The 20,163-nt window shown below is 41.1% G+C and overlaps 1 protein-coding gene across 1 annotated transcript; it reads left to right on the top strand.

Moving 5' to 3' along the window:
• The first annotated feature begins 16,463 nt into the window (after positions 1 to 16,463).
• LOC140995916 (uncharacterized) lies at positions 16,464 to 19,611 on the top strand. The gene is made up of 3 exons (XM_073466076.1): positions 16,464 to 16,552; positions 17,425 to 18,075; positions 19,017 to 19,611. The coding sequence occupies exons 1-3, from the start codon at positions 16,504 to 16,506 to the stop codon at positions 19,520 to 19,522; spliced, it is 1,206 nt and encodes a 401-aa protein (XP_073322177.1). The 5' UTR covers positions 16,464 to 16,503; the 3' UTR covers positions 19,523 to 19,611.
• The last annotated feature ends 552 nt before the right edge of the window (positions 19,612 to 20,163 follow it).

Genomic DNA, 20,163 nt, shown 5'->3' with positions numbered 1-20,163 from the left:
GTGGGCGCTTGTTTTTCGGACAGTCCTCTGCAGCTGTAGCTGACAATGGCAGCCTCAAGTCTCAGTGTGGCACTTTACTGAAGAGCCTGGACCATGGGCTCTCCTCCAGATCCACCATTGGGTGCCAGTGGGTGATGAAGTGGCAGGGGTGAATGCATATGTGTGTGTGTGAGAGAGAATTCATGCGTGGGAGTTTGTGTGTTTGTTGGAGGATGTGTTGGAATTGCAACCCGCCGGGCCTGAGACTCATTAGTTGTGATGCCGATTCTCGCCTGCTAGGCTGCACACAAACACACACAGACACTTGCAAACACACAAACTGGAGACGTGACCATGCTGAGAATCCCTTGTTCTCTCTGTTTACCCATTGTTTCCTTCTGTGCGTCACCAGATTAGTGATTCAAAGAGAAGGGAGGCTCCACCAGGGAGGCCTCTGATGGCTCCAGACATTTTTAGCAGTTAACATCATGGCATTTATCAGTCTGGAAGATACAGAAAAGGGGAAGGGTTTTGTTTGGTTTCTCAATTTTTACCCAATCCTCCGCTAACGTATGTATATGAAGAATGTGCAACACTTGAGCCACATCTGGACGGCAATAAATACTCATGAAATGATGTGTCCGACTTCCTCGTGTAATATTGGTTGCCATGGTAAGAAATACAAACGTATTCCTCCTGGACAGCATGGGAGTGGTTTTACATCAACAGCTTTAAAAGGCTAGGTTTGACCGCGATTACACCATTCTTCAAAGGGCACCAAAAGCATGATCTCTACCTAACCTTTTACCAGGTGCTTTGAATTCCTAAGCATAACCTTAAAGTTCCCATGAAGTCAGAATCAATGTCATAGTGTTTTTATAACATGTGCTTTGCTCCGTATCTCACCCGTATGCTAGTTTCAGGCCCAACAATGGTAAAAAAAACTTAGTCTGTAGGTATTCTTAATGGTATTTTGGAGTTTGTAATGTAATTTCCTGGAAAACAATAAAAAATGTTGATGACTCATCCTGCACTTAGGGGCGTACTCTAATTTTGGTCCAATAAATGCTTACTTAATGTATAAAAAGATGGACGCCAGCAGAGTGGAGGGTTTCTGGGGACCCGGGCTTCACAAATTACTTCAAAAACAAAATATTTTGGAGCCGTGTGCAGCCTCCAAGCGTGACTGAAGCCAGTATGGAGGTGATTTACGGAGTTAGATTGACAGATGCCGGTATTTGGGCTCAAGCAACCAGTAACTGCTGCCAATGAAGCTGCATTAGGTATTTAAGCAAGCTTGTAGTGGTGCAGCCAAACTGAGCAGGAAAACCACCACTCTGTACTGATACTGTAATACCTCCGTCTTCTCTGAGCTCTATGGTAGGGGGTGTCACACATATTCAGCACTATTGGCTCCTGTAAACGCCAATCAATATCTGTGACAAGTCCCTCCCTAGCTGTCTGTTTGTCTTACAGGAAACATGTAAGTTTGCCGAGGCATAACACTCCACTTGCCTTTTCATGGGAACTTTAAAAGAGTTGCATCATGCTTTAGTTGCTAGAGCAGGTACTGTAATGCAATGGGATATATAAATGAAATACATCGTCAGTATACATTCTGCAGTCACATTCAGTTTCAACATTTTGCTCCTTAGCAGATACGTTTTACATTTCTTTATTATGTTGATGATAACAATTATCCAGCTGGCGTTTTTTACAAAACATATTTGTATGTATGACGTATAGAAACATAGTTTCTGAGTGACAAGGTAGCATATCACATTGGAATTATCAGAATCAAATGTTTTATCTCCCATGATACATGCTGTTACAAGTTCTGTGACATTTTATTAATCCAAAGAAAAAATTTAAACATCTGCTATTAAAAACAGATATTGTTTGAATGTATTGATCTACTGTGAAAAGCTTGTCTTTTCACTCAGAGGTCAGAGCGCAGGCTCAGCGTTGTGATGGAGCCCTCATGCCATTCATTCCATCTGAGAGAAAAATGCAGCCTTCAGAAACTGTCTCTCTGATAAACTGGAGGACTTCAGATTCATTTAACACGAAAATTGGAAAAGCTATTCTTCTAATACCTGTACTGACCTTCAGTCAGCACTGACTGAAGGTCTGGGTAATGGAACAGAAGCACTCCGATCATCTGTCATTTGCCAAAAAACTCATTTTTCAAGAAATAACTCTTGTCACCCTCTTTCAACTGGATCATCGTCTCTTACACTTAGCTGTTCCTCCTAAACTTTATTTTCTGTTTTTTGTTGTTTTTCTTGCTCTCCACTTCTTTCTTCTATTATCACTTTAGAGTTGAAAGACTGCTGTCAGGTCAGTGTGACTCTTAGGGCTTTTTTCATTGGCAGTTTCGGCCTTGGGGTGTCAAACCATGCCACGTCGCTTTGCATATCCATTACCAGTTTACGTAACAAAAGGGCTTGGACCGGACTGTCCTCAAAATCATAGCAGGTTATTGCACATTAATGCCTGACCCATAATGAATGACATGCTTGCTCACTAATTGTTAATCATCAGCACTCAACCTCAAAATGTGCCCAAATCTGGCAGCCATATATAGGCTGGCCAGAGTTGGCTCAAGTCTGGTCCTCCTGTGTCAGAACACAGCAGAATGTGCCAATACACAGCTGGGATTGGCCTAACTCTGCTGTGCTTGTAATCAGGGAAGCCAGAGAAAATTAAGCATTGTAACACTTCTTATGTGTCCAGAATGGCTTGGCCAAACAACAGCCCTAAACCCAGCACAGATTCAGGGAAGACTATAATGTGAATTGGCATAACACTGGTCCAGCTCTGGGTGCCGATGCTGGCCCAAGAGAAGCTAACATTTGATTATCAGCCTAAAGCAGTCCACTACCCAAACCAAACCAGAGCAAATCTGGCCATACATCAGGGCCAGCCAGAGTTGGCTCACAGGAAAGTGCCAGCTGAGGTGAGCCAAGGTGAGCCACACCAGGCTGGCAACTTCTGGTGTCTTGTAATGCTGATTAATTTAATTAAGCTTTTTTTCTGACCTGTTTCACTTAACATAAAATAAATCCACTTGATATACTACTTGACGGGTTAAGTGGTTGAGCTTGAATTTCAAGGATGTCAAGGTTTTTAAACTAGCATAGGAAATCTGATTACTGAATAGCTGCATGTGAACACACATTTCACATTAGTTAGGATGTGTCCTTGGATCTCCTGATTCTTTTGTGCATGTTAAAGCACTGTGACTGTTTTATTGATCCAGGGTGGGGCATCCTCTCTCACCCTGCTGGTCTTGTGAAGGGGAGGAGGGCAATAGGGAAGTCAAGGAAAAGGGGGAGGTGGGGTCGAGTTGGGTGGGGTGGTTTGTCCTTGCGATGGCTCATTGTTTCCCTGGTTTCCTCAAGTCACTTCCCCCACAGTGCAAACATATGAAATAAACAGAGAGAGAGATACACAGAGATAAAGACAGACGGGGGAGTCAGATATTCTCTGAGGTCAGCATTATCTACAGCACAAAAATATTTGAGCTGTTGCCTAGAAGCTGATATTTCAAGGCTAAAGTTGATGGAAAGATGTTCGTTTGTTGTTATTGTTCAGCATCTTTGAATCTGGCATCAGTATGTATATATACAGCATTTTATTTCACTGGCATTTTATTCATGAAAAGTCATTTGAAAGAGAATTAAGGCCACATTGCCAAATTAAGATGTGATACACTTTTTTGAATTGTTCATCACCAAATGAAATTTTCTGGGTTTTGAAAAAACAAAAAAACTACACTGTAATAGAATAAAACTACAAAAAAATACACAATGTCATTGAAATTATTATTTCTGTATCCCCTTTGGTGTAATTTCTGTCATTCTGGCTGGAAATATCCAATTAAAGGTAATGTAAACTGATGATCATGATTGTAATTCTAAATAAAAAAAAAACAATTGATCATTTCTTATTTTATTATTCAGTGAATAATTAATTAACCATCCTCTGTCCCTACATTGTATTCAATCATTGTGTCAAACCAATAAAGCCGTTAGTGAATCAAATTGAAATTAAAATGAGTTAAAATGACGTAAAGGGAGACAACACACACACACACACACACACACACACACGCCTCGGCCTCCCAGCTGCTCAGGCTAATTACGAGGCTTCCCAGACCAGTAACCCCCCGTCCCTCCAGTTGAGCTCCTCTGTGTTCTTTATGCACTTAATGATATTATTGTTTGGCGACGCTGCCGGGTCCTCACCGCTCCTCTTAATGTTGCTGCACCTGCTTCCTCCAACACTGCTGACGGCAGGTGAAAAAATGAGTCAGGCAATCATTTATTATTGGCAGAGCATTCAGGAACTGGGCTGAATATCTCTTATTCCTGTCCAGACGAGGACAGGCGGGACGTGTTTTACCACAGGAAACTACTAATGCTTTTCCTCCTAAAGGGACCACAAAATGTTGAAATGACACCTCGTGTGCCAAAATGTGAGTTTATAACATGTGAAGATGTGTAGTTATTACTGTATGGTAGTCTTTTGGGTTTCAACAATGATTAGCTGCCCAACATCAGTGCCTACAGACAGGCCCAATAGGTCTATGAATGAGACCTTTCCCATCTATATAACCCTGTGGTGATTTGTTTAAGTTGTTTAATGCTGCTAGACTGTGGATTTCTTTGTGAAGGACTCGGGTCAGAATTCCTGTGAGTCCAAAGGATGTGACCTTATGTATGTTCTCGAGCGCCATTCTTTCCTTGCCTCTCTCCCCTGTGCTAGCAGAGAGCAACAGTAGCTAACATTAGGTTAGAAATGGAATCCAAAATCTTTCTACAGTGGTACTCAATTGGTGTTAGTAGCCTAAACTTTATCACAACTTGAGCATATTCTATTAATCAAATGCAAATATTGTAGAAATAGCAAAATCTATAGAATAGACATTTGTTGGAGATAATGTAATTTGCTTAACTCCAGGACAAGTACTTGTTGCCAAAGTATCAACTAACAGGAACCCAATTTGAAAAATAAACTAAACAAAAGAATGAAAAAAAAATAAATAAAAAAAATCATATTTTACTTAGTTTTCAATCAAAACTGTCTATTTTCTGCTTCGTCCCTCCTCTAAATCTGGATAACATCGTAGCTTTGTTGCGTGATTTCCTCATTCCTGACTAACTTACGGATAAGTCACACTCTGGAGCAGAACTAAAAGTGTTTACTCTTTAGTAAAGAGTGTTTAGTCTTCACTAAGTTCAATTTGTCCAGACAGGTAAGAACAATGCAAATACCTGATACCACAACGCCTGCAATGTGAGTCTCTGACCTCCTCCCCCAACACAGTCTGAGGCTGATCTGTAGAAACAAGTGTGTCTGGGTGGGATAGATATTGTTTATGACGGTTTAGAGCATCAGTCTGGGAGTCCAGACGGGGGTGAGGACAGCTGGAGAAACGCAGACAGGCGAGCTCGGAAACAGATTTGGTTCACAGGCTTACCCTTTCTCCCTCATTTTTTTAATCTCTCAGTTTCTACGTCTGTCTGCAGACTGCTAAAGTGAAAATGCTTTGCTCCCATAGGTCTCATTAACCACAAAAACACAAAACGGCTGCATAAGGAGAGAGAAAACATAACACAATGTTTTGAGGATTTGAATGTATGTGGAGTGGGTGTCATAAAGAAGTACATATAAAAGGCTCCAAACATTGAAGTGCTCAGGGTTCTCTACTGAGAGGCATTTATCTCAGATATCCCCACATACCCAGTCTGAACCAGCTATACTTTGCATCCTGCCTCTTTCTGCTCCAGTTCACACAATGCAGAGATAATTTTGTCAGTGGCTGAAAACACGTATAGCGTGTGACATAACACTCTCTCTCAGTGAGCCAGTCAGTGTTTTTATTTTCTTTGAAAACTGTCAAAAGTAATGATCTAGTGGGGTGGTAATTTATGAATAAGCGTTGGAGTTGTTGATTCTATTATTATTGATCATTTTCAAGTAAGACTGTATTGTCTGTAACTTTGATTTCTGCCTCTCAAAGACAAACACTGTAGAACACGTCCTTTAAAATCTTTATTTCATAACATTGGTAAAATGTTCAAACCACAATCGACTGGTTGTTTAGTAGGCTTTTAAACAGACCCATGTGTCATATTTTCAAATATGACTAGGTGTTTATAGCCATGCTGTTAACCCTCAGAAGGCTATAAAACTCATGAAACAGCAATTCATCCAACAGCAGCATGAATGGAAATGAAAAGGAAGTTTAACTTTTCATAAAGGAGCAATTTGTAAGAGATGGCCAAAAGTCTCACGAGAAGGGAGACCATGTTAGCTAAAATCAAAAGAGCAGCAGAGAAAGCAATTTAGGAGGCAGCAACTTAAAGTCGTGTTTGCTGTGAGCATTATTTAACTAAACCCCCCCGACAGTTATGGGTGATTTGTCTTCCCTTGGTCCCTGCTCGGATCTGATCTAAGATAGCACCATTAGAACAATGGAGAAACATGGGGAGAGTAATCAGTTTTAAGTCAGTGATCCGGAGAGATAAAGCCTCGTTTGAACACCAATTTAGGCTGATTACCACCAAACTACCAAAATCCTGCAGCTTTGGTGAAATTTTCACAGTATGCCCCGTTTGAAGACACTGCAAACTGATATTCAAAGGTAACTTAACGGTGAACAAAGCTTTGATCGTTTTGTTTTAGAGACGCACATAGTCTGAAGCAACTGTGCATGGAAAGTGAGCCCCAGTATCAAACAGACACTTCTTACTACAAAAACGTCTTTGAGTTGTTCCCGTAACACCTCCAGAAGGCTGTCGGGTCACCTTTGTCATCATAGGATCAGTCCCAGAACCTAGCTATGATATGAGACTTTGACCCACATCTTATCTCAGCCAGAAATATATGTCTTCCTCCAGAATATTATTTTCACTTCCCCCTCATCCCATCTTTCAGCTCAACTACAGTGTCAGGTGACACATTCAAACAGAAAGATTTAGCACTGAAGTGTTACAGAAAGGTCAGTGGTTCTTAGTCCACAGGTTGAGACCCCCCAGGAGGCCACAACAATATTTAGATGGGGTTTTAAGATTGTTTAATTTAAATATACAGATGTGCCGTCTTATTTTTAAATCTTTGGATAGAGGATTTATGCGGTACAAAATGAAATGTTTGTGCATTTAGGCCTCTTCTCAGGAATGATCGAGTAAAACCGCCTCAAAGAAGAAGACAAATATCATCATAAATACTGTTAATCATTCAGCTTGTTAATGCTGGCATGGATTTCAAGGGATTGCATATTGCAAAAGTTGAGAACTGTTGCTCTGGTTTACTTAATGCTTCATGTTACTTCATGTTAACTTTTGGCCTCGTTTCTCGCTCTTTGATCTGTCAGGCTGTCTGCTTCTTGTACGTTCAAAGCCATAGGAGTACCACTCCCAAAGCCAGTTTTTACTGTTATATAAGCACATTCTTGGTTCAATTGGAACCAGCAGCTCCTCCACGTGGTTTCGATCAGCTGTGCCTGGAGTATTAGGTGTTGATTGACAGTAGTGGGGGCTTGTATCAGGGAGATGGGGTAGGTGGGGGCCCCTCCTGTGTGGTCGAGATCAGTTTACCAGAAGAAATGTGGACGCTTGTTTGCACTGTGAAAACAGTCTGAGCAGTGAAACGCCAGGCATTCCTCGGCCACCAAAAGGGGGTCAACTTGGTGACTTAGGTGGGACGCATTCCTCGCAGTCCCAGGGATCCAAAAAGCAGAGGGGGAGCACGGGGAGGTGGATGGTGGTGGGGTCGTTTGCTGGAATCTGGAGTTTGAGGCTCCAACAATGGAAAATCTGGAATAATTTCTCAAGAAGCACTCATTTGGTGACTTCTAGTGATTGAAGTTTTCTAGACATCAATTATTTGATTGCATCACATTCCCTTGGCTTTCATCCAAAGCGCTATACTTTCTCAATCTGCTCGGCCACATTGATCCGACACCCACTGTCGTATAAACACATCGGGGTTCACAGTCCTGCTCACAAACATTTTCACATGTGGACAGAAGGAGTTGGGGATTGAGCCACAAACCCTATGATTAACGGATAACCTCAACTGACTACTATTCAAAAGCAGTTCTTACCTACAAAAGTCTAATGTCTCTCCTGTGGTGTATATGGCAATAAACTGTCTTCATTTCATGCGCATGTTCTGCAAAATGTATTTTCAGGTTGTTACAATGTTTCTCCATGTTTTATTTTCTTGGTGTAATTTTACTAATGCATTCTGTAATCATTTTAATGTTATAGCTGGTGAAACTAAATTTTATCTACTGTATATTCTTTTAGTAGCTTGATTTCACCTGAAAAAAACAAGTTGTCTGTGCACCCATATTTATGTTTATTGTTATGTAGTGGCCTCTAGTGGCTGTAGTAATTCTGGGATGGGAGGGAGGGGAGGATGTCAGGTGAAATAGTGTGAAGAGCAACAAAGTCCGTATTTGATGGAGGCTAGGATGGATTAATGCGCCAAACAAACGCAGGCCTTTCGCCTGCTGGAGACCGCTGTTTGTGTCCCGTGTTAAACCAAAAGTCAGCATTTACTTATTTTAACTTATGTGACATACTTAACTGACGTTGCCTACGTAACATAACTTTTACGTAACTAACATACTTTTTTTAACCCAAACTGTGATCTGTTCCTAAACCTAACCAAACTGCAAAGATTTCACAATGTTAATGATGTGACGACGAAGATCTGGTACGCTTGATGCGGCTACTCTCCAACAGACACACATGTATGTTGTTTTTGGAGTCACTGGCAATCAACCTATTCACTTGTTTAGGTATGAGGACGTGTTGACTTTTTGGTTGTGTATAACAATGCATCAAATTATATGAGCTGGTCATAGGTTAGTGCAGTAGTTGAGAAAATGTACTTAGTTACAGTCCTCTCCAGCTATTTTCAGTCAGATCTTGCACATTTTTTAAACTCAATACGTGGATGTTTTTCCATCTAGATAATGACATAGATATCTCAGACAGCCTACTCTTACAAACGTAGTCTTACGGTCAATGACCAAGGGTCCATTGTGAAATGCAGGTCACAGTGTTCTCGATTCGGATAGAACAAATATCATTAACCACAGTGGATGTTCTTTCTCCGCTGCAGACCACCATGGCAGGCCAACAGTGTAGACACATGACAAGGGAATCATTCATTCCGCTGTTTACATGTTCAATCCTTTAGTCTGCCTCGTCTACACGCCAGTGTCACGCCGGCTGACCCTGTGATGTAACCAGCGAGCTCTCGCTCTCAGGCTTGTGGGCAGACAGTGGACAGTTTCTCAGAGCACTGACCGACATTTACCATTTATGTCAAAGATCACAGTGCTCCCTTACATAAGAATGCTCTACCTTTTTTGGTAAAAATCAACTGGAATGTGACCGTCTACGAAGGCAAATGCGCAACAGAAAAATGTGAGGTATTTTTGGAGTCTTCTAACTCTTTGTTCCACTTTTAGCTCCTCAGTTCCTGTTTAATGCTGCTGCCCATGCAAACAAAAGAAGACGGAATTCAAGGTGGAAATGACCCGTAGAATTACGCAGATTAGCAGATGACTGTGACTCAAATAAGACGCATGGGAAGCGGGTGTGTGACTGAAGACAGTTTTAGCTTTACATGCTGATAAACGGAAAGGTGAAGTGATGCCTGTGTCCTATATTCTGTTGAACTGGATCCTAACTGTGTATTTCTGCAGAAATCTGTGTTCACATAGAGTTTCTGCCGAAGCCAAACCTTTACCACACACTTCCCCAGATGGTCTCTTGCACTTCATCTCAGATTGATCTGTGCTGTTGAATATATTACAGTGGACGTTATGGTTTTTTTCATACGCGCATCTGGGGCTCGTAGGAAATGTTTTGAAGCGCAGATGCTCTGCCATAAGTTCACTGTTGGTCAAAGTGGCCTCTGCAAATTGGTGGCTACTATAAAAATGCAAGCAAATTAGAGGGCATCCGGGCGAGGGACCAAGAGTTCTGTAATTCATTTGAGCGACTGGAGTAAAAGCTTTGAAAACAGAGGGGCTCCAACTCCACATCACAACAGCTCTGAAGCCCACTTTTATGGCTGATAAATGACCTGCCGTGGTTCTTCCATGTGTGTTTTGAAATACTGTGGTTCAGCATCCCGCCCTGGTGCAGGGGCATATGCTTTGCAGCTGGAAATCACAGCTATAGGGCAACTTTTTCTGCATGGGTTGCTGTAATAGCAAGAGGTGATGATTAGCTTATGATTACCACCCAAACAGAGGAGATTTATTGTCTTCTTTATAAAATGGCAAATGAAAGCTCACATATAGCCATCACTGAACGCCAAAGGTCTTTTTTCTGTTTTGTCTCTGCAAGGTTGGAAATTAACCCTCTAACTGGTCACCAATTAGATTAATGCAGGATTAATAAAAGTGGCCATTCAGGCCGAATATAGCACTAAGAAATGTTAGGGCCCTGATTGGTAGGGTCTTGTTGCTACAGGTGGTGAGAAGATGAAACATGATCCTATACGTCCAGTTTGGGTAAGTTTATTAGATATGAAAATACTAAACGGCAGTTTATCATAATATAAGACAGGATTTTACGGTGTGTGATAGTGAACCACCATGAGCTAAAGTCGTGCCCATGTTCCAGGGCCACAACGCACCCAATATGATTGGTACAGCAAATGTTTGCTTCATATTTCCATTTCTTCACAATGACAGGAGCAATTATGGTTTGAGTTAAAATAGCTGCGCTTTGCACAGGCAACAAACCCCAGTCTCCAAAGTGAAGGTCCCGGGAGTAACCCACTCATCTATCCCTACCCCATCGCTTGTCCTTTGCTCACTGGTACTAACACACTTGCTTATGTAACTTAAATTACATAATTATGTGAACTCATTCTAACCTAAACCACGATATTTTCCTAAACCAAACCAAGTAGTAATTTCTGTGCCTAAACTTAACCATTTATGTGCCTAAATCAACCATTTCTGTGCCTAAACCTCGCCAAGACTCAACCGAACGTCACGTCAGCAGCGGCTTGGATCAAAGAACTCAACAGATATTAAGTTTCACTTGAATCCAGAATCAACATACCATTTTCTTCAGCAGACTGGTCATATAACTGCAACGAAACACAGAAGAAAATATAGAACATGGGTATATTTTCACTCGCAATCAGCAACTGAAGTCGAAGTGACTGAACTCACAAGCCCAGCTGTGCACTAAGCGTGTCTTTTTTTTCTTTCAAATGGCTCAGGGATGGTTGATGATTTGAGTTGTGGAATGTGGACATTTTGCGTATAACTACTTGAGTGGACTGCTTGCTACGAGGGCTCATCACTCTGATTCTTAGGGGGTATAAGCATGAAAAAAAAAAGCACAGATTCCACGAATTGCTGCACTGCTCCCATGTTGAGTCTTTGTTTGCGTCTGGTGTGAAAGTTTGCGAACCACTGATCTAAACAACACGGCTGCTGCTGGTTGTCAGGAGACATGAAAGGAGGGAAAATGGAGCCACGCCAAAGAGCAGCATGCCGGCAGGGATCCTGAGCTTCCACCATGGGATACCTCAGTTCTCCTCCAGCCTCAGCTGATGTAACCATCTCCAGCGTGTGAGCCGTCTGTACCTCAACTTACCTCGCTGTGTGCTCGCTGACCTGGTTTTCTGCACTACAAATCACACTGGGAGAAAATCTACTGCCTGTCTCTCCCGTTCGAGGACGGGAGAGAAGACAATCCAGAAGAGATGGTCGTACAGGCTCTGCAGTTATTTATTATTGCTATCATATATTAAAAGCCTGGCTCTTTCTTTTTGGTGTAGCCTACGGGCTATTTTGTCGACCATAGACGAGTAATTAAAGCTTCTCCCACAGCAGAAAGATCACAAGTGTGAACCTTGTAGCACCAAATTCTTCCTGCAAAATGATATCCACCAGGAATCCCTCCCTTTTATATATTTTCTTTTTATTTTGGAGGTTGCTAAGGGGTCAGCTAATGATCTAAGTAGTAAAAATATGCAAAAAATCTGAGATTCAATTCCCAGTCAAGCTGTACCACATGCACAAAAGAGTATTCATGAATGATAATAAGCCAGACACTGCTGTTAGTGGTGTAATTAGCAACGATGCATCAAGATCTTGACCCTGACTGACCAGGTGTGTGTCCAGAGTGCTTTGGAAAGGATTTACCTTCTTTTGTTTGTGTGTGTGTGTGTGTGTGTGAGAAGAGCATGTGATGTTACTCCGCAGGCCAGCGGGTAACAGCCTGGAGGCACGCATGAGTAATGAGATGAATGTCCAGTCGACTGTCTCGGCTCCCCTCTTCCTCTGTAATTACCTATGCTGTGGTGGGCTCATCATTTCTACATCTTAGTGTGTGTGTTTGTGTGTGCGTGTGTTTGTTCCCAGGCAGTCAGTGCTGTGCGCTCTGCTGTGAAGAACAACCTTTTATGTCAGCCTGCAGTTCCAGGGCCTGTAGCTACTGCTAAGCTTGAAACTACAAAATCAGACTTTTGTCCTGTGTATTGTATAACATCACCCCGACATATTGGTTGGGTTATTGATCAGTGAAAAAAAGTCGCATTTGCCGGACTGACTTTAATCCCACTATTAGAGCATTTCTGACTATATAGTCTCAAGATGTCAGGACCTCCAAGGACTGCAAGAGTTTATTCAGACACTGGAAGTCCCATATGTTTTCAATAACTGTGCTGTGACGATCAGGCAAATTAGACCAATAAGGGATTACAAACCTTAGTTTGAACTGCATTTTCTTCAATACGACAAGACAAGAATACAGTCATTGTATTGTTATTTGTAACTGACTGGGTATTAAATATGCAGAGATAGAAAGGCAGCCTGAAAGTTCAAAAAAAGTCCAGCTAAAAATAACACTGGTTATTTTTGTGGTTAATTCGTGACCAAGTTTCATCTGTCTTTGTCTCTCACTTTTTCACTTCTCCTCTCTTGTTGTACAACAGTTGGGATGTTTCTTGGTTGGTGGTGATTTAACCGTCAGTATCACTGAAAGTGATCCCTTTCCCCCGTCACAAACAGTCCAACAGCCAGATACTGACTCCACACTGATAGTTCCTGGGCCCTTGGAAAGTCCCACACCAGCTGCAAAGATTTTCTAGGAACAGGAACTGTGTCCCAGAAACAAAACTAAAACATATTTCCTGGGTGAAGTTCCTGTGTGCCGAAAAGGTCGCTGCAAAAGTTCCTGAGGTGGAATGGTTGGTTGTTGAAACCAACTTTGTACTCTACAGTCGATACCATCTTGCATTATAACAACAGGACTTTTTCATGCACTCCTATCTTCCTGGTCAACATGTGCTAATATATTGTATGGTACTCCAAGAGGCTAAAAAAAGATTTTCTTATTTCCTCATTGTGAGATCATGAAGAGATTCTAAACTCGTTATTTCAGAGTGCTGTTCTCAGTTTCTGGTGCGTAGTTGAGTTCATCATCTGATTTTATCTTTGGCTTGTCATCTTGGGCAGTGGTTCTTAACGTAACCCAACAGAAAAACAGGTTAGAAGCAGTGATCTGGGACATCTTTGTAGTTCAGGACAGCATTTAGAGAAGACATGACAGTGCCTGCAAAGTCAAAAACATTACAGGAGTACTGTAGCCTATTGTATAATTTGAAAAATGTGTCTGCTGTTATTGAATTGAATCTAACTGAGATTTGGATGAGTATGTTTTCAAATAGAAATGGCTTTTCTTTGTCAAAAGTTGAAAAATATACCTTCACCATCTCCCAAACTTTTATTTATTATGTCATTATGTTGTTACCTAGTGAGTTAGTCACCAGTACATTAGAGAGTCAGCTGTGATTTATTTAGACTTACAAAAGTGCAGAATGCCTAGCTATGAGGGCTAAGAAACAAAACTAATTGATCATTTAATCATGTCTTATTTTCTGTATAAAACACATACAATGTGATAAAACCAACACCTTGAAGCAAGCTAGGCTAGCAGTTTAGCAGTATTTTCAGAAAGCTAGTGCCAAGCTAGGCTAAACACTATAGAGATTGATGTGTTGAACACAGAGATTAAACTGGATCATCTCAGCTACCAGTTCTTGGTCAGGCAGTAAAAAAAAAATCTTGAAATAAGTACTCTTTAAAACAAACTATTGGACGTCATATGATCTGCATTGCAACTACATAAGGAGATACTGACAGAAGAAAATGGGCTTTAACTGTAAATGATCTCCAGCCTTCTCTTTAAAGATTACTATCAAACTCATTCTCAGTCACTGTGTAACACAACAAAGGCTAAGAGCTCAAAATGCAAATCTAACTGCAGGAGAGCAGACTGAATCTGCATTAGCAACACTTTAGGACTCACTCCCCCCTGCTAATTGCTGTGTTTGTGGATGAAAGACTGAGGAGGTGAACCAGTGAAATAGAAGGAGGGACGTCAGAGATCTTAATGCTCTCAACAGACATCCAGAGAACGCACAAGACGGCCCATTAGCACCTCACAGCCTCTTTAGGAGCTGTTTCCTCTGGATGGTTGCCTCTTGTTATTCAAAGTTGAGATGAATTTGTGGTCTCTGGGGACGTGTTCACACACAGCAGTTAAAATGCATCTTGGGGTGATAGATCGCATGTGGACGGCTGTTAATACAGGTGTGCCTGTAACCAAAATGCACAGAGGAAGCTTGTTTTATGGTTGTCAGGGACATGAGATTACATAGCCAATTTAGTCATCTGTTACTATTCTACTCTGGAGTTTGTTCTGTCTTCACAAGCGTTTCTAGATCTTAAATGCAATATGCAATGCAATATGTAAGAATTTCAGTTTTATGTTTAAAAAAACCCTAAAATTATCAACAGACTGTGAAGAAATAACAGTTTTGACATCTCTGTATTGTTTTGAAGATTTATCTATTGAAGTTAAAATGCTAACCAGCTAGCCTCTAGCCAGTTTAATAGGTAAACTGGCCTCAAAAGGTAATAATCTAATAGTGAACAAACAACACTCCCACTCCAAGCTCCTAGTCCGGGCAGAGTGAGCTAATACGACTGCTAGCTGCACAGTAAACTGAGCTTAATAGCTAATAGCAGCTACAGTAAGCAGCAGTTAGCAGTATTTATTTATTTATTTTTCAATTGAGGTTCTAGTTTAGGGAAAATTCATTTTTGTAAGAAAGGAACATTTCAAAGTCATTCTGATGCCATGTGTAAACTACAATATGGATATAACTGCATAGAAGAACATGTTCTAAACATGACTATTGTTGGCATTCAGACCAAAGATAGCACTGCGTAAAAAAAAAAAAAAACCCACAAGGTGCTATGTTGGTTGAGACTTACCATAACACTGCACACTGGTCTATATATGGATGATTGCAAGGTAAACACTAGAATTACACTCTTCATATTACAAAGGAACGTGCACTTGCATGCATTTGCTTGCTCTATCATATTCGGTTACCTGCTGGACAGCATGGGATTGTATTGTGGCAAATGTGTAGCCAGGTTAAACTTTGTTTTTCTTTACAACACTGCAGCTTTTTGCCTGAGGCCTCTCCGACACCCACTATGCCGACTGCTGTGTCACTGAGGTGGCTGCATTTGTTCATGCAGAGCGATTGTCTATCTGAACACAGCCTTTGTAGTCTACCAATGACATATACCTTAATCTCCACTATCATATTATTATAAACTTCCTTGTGTCCTTATTGTGGATGAATACGTGGATTCTGAGTTCTAATGCTTTTGAATATTTCATTATACATACTGTAAGTTTAGCTAAACTGCCCAAACAAACAAAAAAAAAAAAACATTTCTTTGGTATGTGATGGTATCAGTGTAATTTTGCATCATCTTCCATCATGAATCTAGCAATACTGTATGCACAGATAATGTATGCAATCTGTGTCAACACCTGATTATATGCTGTTGGAGGGGGTATGCAGGAAAATAAACTCAAGGGTTTCAATAAATATTGTACAACCCGCAGTATTATATATGAATAGTATATGAATATAGGCTTACTGCATGTTGAAAAAGGAATGAATATCTGATGTAAAACTCATAGTGTCGGCTACTTTAATGATCCCAGAGGAGGTGTAAATATTAGAGGACCTGTATAGATGCAATATAGGGCTACGGGAATGTTGCAGATAAGGACAATAAATAACTAATGAATATGTAATACATTTTTTACAGTATGTAAATGAGTAGTATGGGAAAAAGATTCTTACAGTAGTATTTGTGTGGGCAAAATAATACAAGCAGGGTTTTTGGAGACATACAGAAGAAAAGCAGAATATAGTTAGTGCACAGTTTAGTTTTTTGTAATGATAATAATAATAATAATAATAATAATAATAATAATAATAATAATATTGTTTTCATTTTCTGTAATTGTTTTCAATTATTGTAACACTACGCTTCTGACGACACGTGACGTCACGCGCTCATCACGACGTCACCCGGAAGAGAGGAGCGACGTCGTGTGTGAGGATTGTTTACATTACCTGCAGCCTGCTAAAATGAATCCTCCGCTGATCATCTCGACCAACTCCGTTTCAACGACCAGAAGTAAGAATCCTTCAGGCAGCAGACATGTTCTGTTTGTGTTTTAAAAGGCAGCAGAGCGACAGGATGAGACTCATGTAGCTGGCTCAGCTAACTGTTAGCCAGCTGCTAACCTGAGCTGTGTTTGTTACACAGCAGAAATGGCTTTCTAGTTTGGTTTCACTCGGCTGGTAAGCTAATGAGCCATTCATTGCTAATTGTCCTGCTTGTAAAATCACACTCGAGCCTTTAGAGTGTCGGACAGTGTTATGAAGCTAGTATTATTCTGCTTGTGTCTAAATTAGCTTGTTTGCTAACACTAAACTTTTCACCTGGTAACTGGCTTGTAACACCCAGTGTCAGCTAACCGTTTAGCTGGCTGTCTGGCTAATCAGCAAGAAGGAGTAATGTGAGGATGTCATCCCTTCTTCATACCGACAAGGCATTCATATAACAATCTATGACTATGTTATGATACTGAATATACTGAAGGAGGTTGATAAGTTTGTTAGTAAGTTTCGATGCTAATCTGCTGTGGTTGCTCCCTCACACACAGTTCAGGCAGTGATGTACACTCAGAGTATGAAGGCCATCTAGCTAAAACAGCATTAACACAAACATGATGTTCAGTTTTTGTTGCAGATGTTTTAGAGATGTGTTGTAATGCATCCTATGTGTTTCTAATATTTTATATCAGTGAGGTTTGACTAATTATTTAGAGAGTAACACAAGTCACAGCTCACAAAATGACCATAAAGTTGAATCACATTTCTCTAAGACAACTTCAGCAAAAACTGAACTTTATAACCTTCATGGAGGTAGGATTTATGTGAGGACAGTTTGATCTAGTGCCAAAACTGTACTGTTACTGTATTCAGCTGTGTATGTATGCACAGGAAAACGAGAAGCTGAGCGCTCAGTCAACTGGACAGTGGAGGAGACTCAGGTGCTGCTGTGCGCCTGGAGCGACGAGCGCGTCCAAAAGAGTTTGGCAGAAAACCTTCGCAACCGCCATGTCTTCAAACACCTCTCTGCCCGCATGAGTGAAATGGGTTTCTCTCGTAGTCCACACCAGTGCAGGCTGCGGGTCAAAACTCTGAAGGCTAACTACGTGAGAGCCAAACTACAGAGGAGCGTCGACAGCTCGCAGCCTTGTACTTTCAAATACTTTGCAGACATGGATGCTGTGCTGGGCCGGAGGTCAGCGGAAGGGGAAGGAGGGCCCTATTTTGTTTCTCAGGAACGGATGGCAGAACGCCACCTTGACTCCATTGACAGGAGAGGAAGTATCCCTGCAGATTTAAATTCTAATACAGAAATTAGTGGGCACCATTTTGGTTCCTCAGGGAGGACAGGAAGACAACATTTGAGCTCTTTGGAGGAGATAGGAGGCCGTCAGTCCTGGCAGCTGGATTCTGAAGTCAAGTTGGAGGACAGAGAAGATTCAACGGATGAGTTTGAGTTCAGCAATACAGGATTCCCACAGCATCCAAGAGACAGACGACATGAAGCTTACCTGGAATCACCCATCCATCGAGAAATTACTGGTATGTACTGTGATTATATCCTGAGATTTGAGACTTTGTTGCATGAGGAATTACAAACATCCCCCTAATACAGAGCACCCAGTTCTCTACACCAAATGACATCAGAAATCTCATTGTGTTAATTTTTTCTGAAAGTACCAGTAGTTATCCCTATAATATTGTCGCATTATCAATATCGAGGTATTTGGTAAAAAAATATTGTGATATTTGATTTTTCAGCCAAGACCTCTTATTTGTGAAGTACTTTTGAGGACATTTCAAAATATCAAGATATATATCGTATATCATGATACAGCCTAAAAATTTTTTTGAGTCTCTGTTAAGTGAGCAACACAAGAATATTTCCCAACTGTTTTTTATTATAGTCTGTGAAAGTTGATGGAGATTTCTGTTCGTACATTTTTTAAAACCATAATTATAGCAATATTTATCTGTAGGTAAAATTATCTTTAGAAATACTATTTAAGTTCAACAAGTCTAGCAACAGTGACAGAATAAAAAATCAGTTAATGATTTTAAAATTGCAGACCAATATTTGTAAGGAATTTTAATCATTTGGGTGGTCTTTCAAGTTTTGAGTATTTTGCATTTTATAGGACAACAAACTGGCAATGTGACTTTAGAAGTGCAGCCGTTTTTTCTGCATATACAATAGCAAAGCTCCTGTTTTGACCGCTCTTTAACAGCCCTTCACTTCATTCCACCTTAAGCGCCTTTAAAGCTGGCTGTGACTTATTACAGTTGCTGGTTTTGTTCAACCAGCTGTCTAGAAGTTTAAGATATTCAGTCAACTATCACATTAGATGAAGGAAAGCAGCAAATATTCACCTTTTGGCAGCAGGAATCAGATAATATTTGGTGTTTTTGCTTGAATAATTGTACAACTAGTCCATTTGAACGACTTATGACTAATTGTGACTCTTTTATAACCTGTGTCATAGGTACACTCGTGGATAACAGCTTGAGCAGTCCTTCCCCACATGTAGTACCACCTCCACCTGCTCCTTCTCCTCCCCCTCTTACCCAATCCGCTGCTACTCCACTCCCCACACCCACAGATCCAAGCCCCAACCCCCTGCCCACCTCTGGCAACCACCACCCTGAGTCCACCTGCCTGGAGCCTGCACTTAAGCACCTGTCAGAGTGCTTCCAGCGGCTTGTATCTGAGACCCGGGGCCTGATGGTGCAGCTGGAGAGTCAACGGCAGGAGCAGGCCCACTGGCATCAGGAGCTCCTGTCCCAGTGGCTGCAGAGGGAGGAGCGCCGGCAGAGGGAGACGGCTGAGAGAGAGGAGAGGAGGGAGAAAGCTCGCATGGAGCATGAGATCAGAGTCCTGGAGCTCCTCACCAGTCTAGCCAGAGAACCTGGGTGTAAATGTGGAGGCAGTAAGACAGTAGCAGAGGCGCCAACTGGTCCAAATCATACCATGAACACAGGCGGCAATTAGGATGTCCTCACACTGAAGACTTTTACAGTGGTTAACCCAAAGTGTGGAATTCAAGCTCAGGTGGAACCAAATAACAGCACTGATAATGCAAACAGCCACATTCAGGGTGGCTTTGTTTAGGCCTTAAAGATGAGTGCTATGAGGAAAAGACCAAAAATAATCAAAGAGTTTGTGAGTTAAAGAAGATGATTGTTGAATAACAGGAAGTGGTCAGTTGTGCTCAGAAAATTTACAAGAATAAATTCCAGTTGAAGTGTTCGTCTGTGAGGGGATTTCTTAGGTGACTTACCAAATGTAATGAAACTGTTTCATGCACTTTTGTATAAATTAAAAAAATGAGATATTTCTAACCTGGTTTCTGTTTTCAACTGGAATCTGTTGGTCAACAGGGTAGCTTTTTGTTATGAATGCAAGTAAAGTCCTAGCTATAAGTTTGAAAGGTGCCATCTTGGCTCTTTGCTGTCATGGTATTAGAGTTGACTGTGTTATCAGGAAAAGAATGACACCCATGAGCCACAACAGCTGAAACCTTTTCAAATGTATCTGAGCAACTAGACCTTAAAAAATCTCAAAAGGGCACACCAAGCTAAATATAAAGCTGTTGTCTTACTTTAAAGGTGCAATATGTAACAGGTGTCCAA

Source organism: Pagrus major, chromosome 5, assembly GCF_040436345.1.
Source record: "Pagrus major chromosome 5, Pma_NU_1.0".
Taxonomy (NCBI): domain Eukaryota; kingdom Metazoa; phylum Chordata; class Actinopteri; order Spariformes; family Sparidae; genus Pagrus; species Pagrus major.
The sequence above is the reverse complement of the archived record's forward strand: the minus strand, read 5'-3'. Positions and strand labels throughout refer to the sequence as shown.

Coding starts and splice junctions, on each gene's coding strand:
- LOC140995916 (XM_073466076.1), top strand. CDS start 16,504: ATGAATCCTCCGCTGATCATCTCGACCAACTCCGTTTCAACGACCAGA. Junction 16,553..17,424: donor CTCCGTTTCAACGACCAGAA/GTAAGAATCCTT, acceptor ATGTATGCACAG/GAAAACGAGAAGCTGAGCGC. Junction 18,076..19,016: donor CATCCATCGAGAAATTACTG/GTATGTACTGTG, acceptor CCTGTGTCATAG/GTACACTCGTGGATAACAGC.